Source organism: Lampetra planeri, chromosome 4 (assembly GCF_965212315.1).
Source record: "Lampetra planeri chromosome 4, kcLamPlan1.2.h2, whole genome shotgun sequence".
Taxonomy (NCBI): Eukaryota; Metazoa; Chordata; class Hyperoartia; order Petromyzontiformes; family Petromyzontidae; genus Lampetra; species Lampetra planeri.
In genome coordinates this window covers 267,501-269,335 of record NC_136110.1, presented here as the reverse complement: position 1 = coordinate 269,335, position 1,835 = coordinate 267,501, and the positions used below count along the sequence as shown (strand labels likewise).

Sequence of the window (1,835 nt, the reverse complement as noted above, 5' to 3'; positions counted from 1 at the left end):
ATTAGTGGTGGTTGTTAGTGGTGGTGGTTGGTGGTGGTTGTTAGTAGTGGTGGTTGGTGGTGGTGGTTGGTGGTGGTTGTTAGTAGTGGTGGTTAGTGGTGGTTGTTGGTGGTGGTTGTTGGTGGTGGTGGTGGTGGTGATTAGTGGTGGTTGTTAGTGGTGGTTGTTAGTGGTGGTGGTTAGTGGTGGTGGTTGGTGGTGGTTGTTAGTAGTGGTGGTTAGTGGTGGTTGTTGGTGGTGGTTGTTGGTGGTGGTGGTGGTGGTGATTAGTGGTGGTTGTTAGTGGTGGTTGTTAGTGGTGGTGGTTAGTGGTGGTGGTTGGTGGTGGTTGTTAGTAGTGGTGGTTAGTGGTGGTTGTTGGTGGTGGTTGTTGGTGGTGGTGGTGGTGGTGATTAGTGGTGGTTGTTGGTGGTGGTGGTGGTGGTGATTTGTGGTGGTTGTTGGTGGTGGTGGTTGGTGGTGGTGGTTAGTGGTGGTTGTTGGTGGTGGTTGTTGGTGGTGGTGGTGGTGGTGATTAGTGGTGGTTGTTGGTGGTGGTGGTGGTGGTGATTTGTGGTGGTTGTTGGTGGTGGTGGTTGGTGGTGGTTGGTGGTGGTGGTTGTTGGTGGTGGTGGTGATTAGTGGTGGCTGTTAGTGGTGGTGGTTAGTTGTGGTTGTTAGTGGTGGTTGGTTGTGGTTGTTGGTGGTGGTTGTGGTGGTGGTGGTTGTTGGTGGTGGTGGTTGGTTGTGGTGTTAGTTGTGGTGGGTGGTGGTGGCGGCATCGTGACTGTGTGCTCCGCTGAGCGATGGCCGGTCGCGAGGGGGTGACGCTGACTCCCTTCTCGATCCGCTACATCCTGGACGGCTCCCACTGCGGGCCGGGGGGCGACTCCCACTGCGGGCCTGGGGACGACTCCAGCGACGAGGAGGAGGAGGCGGCCAGATATCATGGAGGAGGAGGAGGAGGAGAAGATGATGAGGATGACGAGACGTTCTACCCCCCACGTCACTCGATTCGGGGGCTCCCTTTGGCCGGGGACCCCGAGGAGGACCTCTGCGAATGCCACCGTGACCCCAGCGACGAGGGGGACGATGACGACGACGACGATGATGATGATGATGAAGAGGTGGAGGAGGTTCATAAAAAGGAGGAAGACGAGGATGTTGACGAGGAGCCGGCGGGATTGGACTCGGCGAGATCGCGTGATGGTGCGTACTGCGGCCTCGCCATCATCATCACCATCATCACCACCATCATCAGCAGCAGCAGCAGCATCATCATCAGCAGCAGCAGCAGCAGCATCGGCAGCATCGGCAGCAGCATCATCACCATCACCACCATCAGCAGCAGCATCATCATCATCATCATCAGCAGCAGCAGCAGCATCATCATCAGCAGCAGCAGCATCATCACCAGCATCGGCAGCAGCAGCATCATCACCATCACCACCATCAGCAGCAGCATCATCATTATCAGCAGCATCATCATCAGCAGCATCATCATCAGCAGCAGCATCATCATCATCAGCAGCAGCAGCATCATCATCAGCAGCAGCAGCGTCATTGATTGGCAATCCCCATCATCATTACCACTACACCTGTGACGTCACTACCTGTGTGTCACTACCTCACCTGTGTGTCACTACCTGTGACGTCACTACCTCACCTGTGTCACTACCTCACCTGTGTGTCACTACCTCACCTGTGTGTCACTACCTGTGACGTCACCACCTCACCTGTGTCACCACCTCACCTGTGACGTCACTACCTGTGTGTCACTACCTGTGACGTCACCACCTCACCTGTGTGTCACTACCTGTGACGTCACCACCTCACCTGTGTGTCACTACCTGTGA

General features: G+C 55.6%; 1 protein-coding gene across 1 annotated transcript in view; it reads left to right on the top strand.

Annotated features, from left to right (window-relative positions):
- Positions 1-582: 582 nt before the first annotated feature.
- Positions 583-1,835, top strand: part of LOC144717507 (uncharacterized) — a 14,581-nt gene continuing 13,328 nt past the window's right edge. The window contains exon 1 of the mRNA XM_078592890.1: positions 583-1,188. Coding sequence (XP_078449016.1) covers positions 786-1,188 — 403 coding nt within the window. The 5' untranslated portion in view covers positions 583-785. The remainder of the gene's footprint in view (positions 1,189-1,835) is intronic.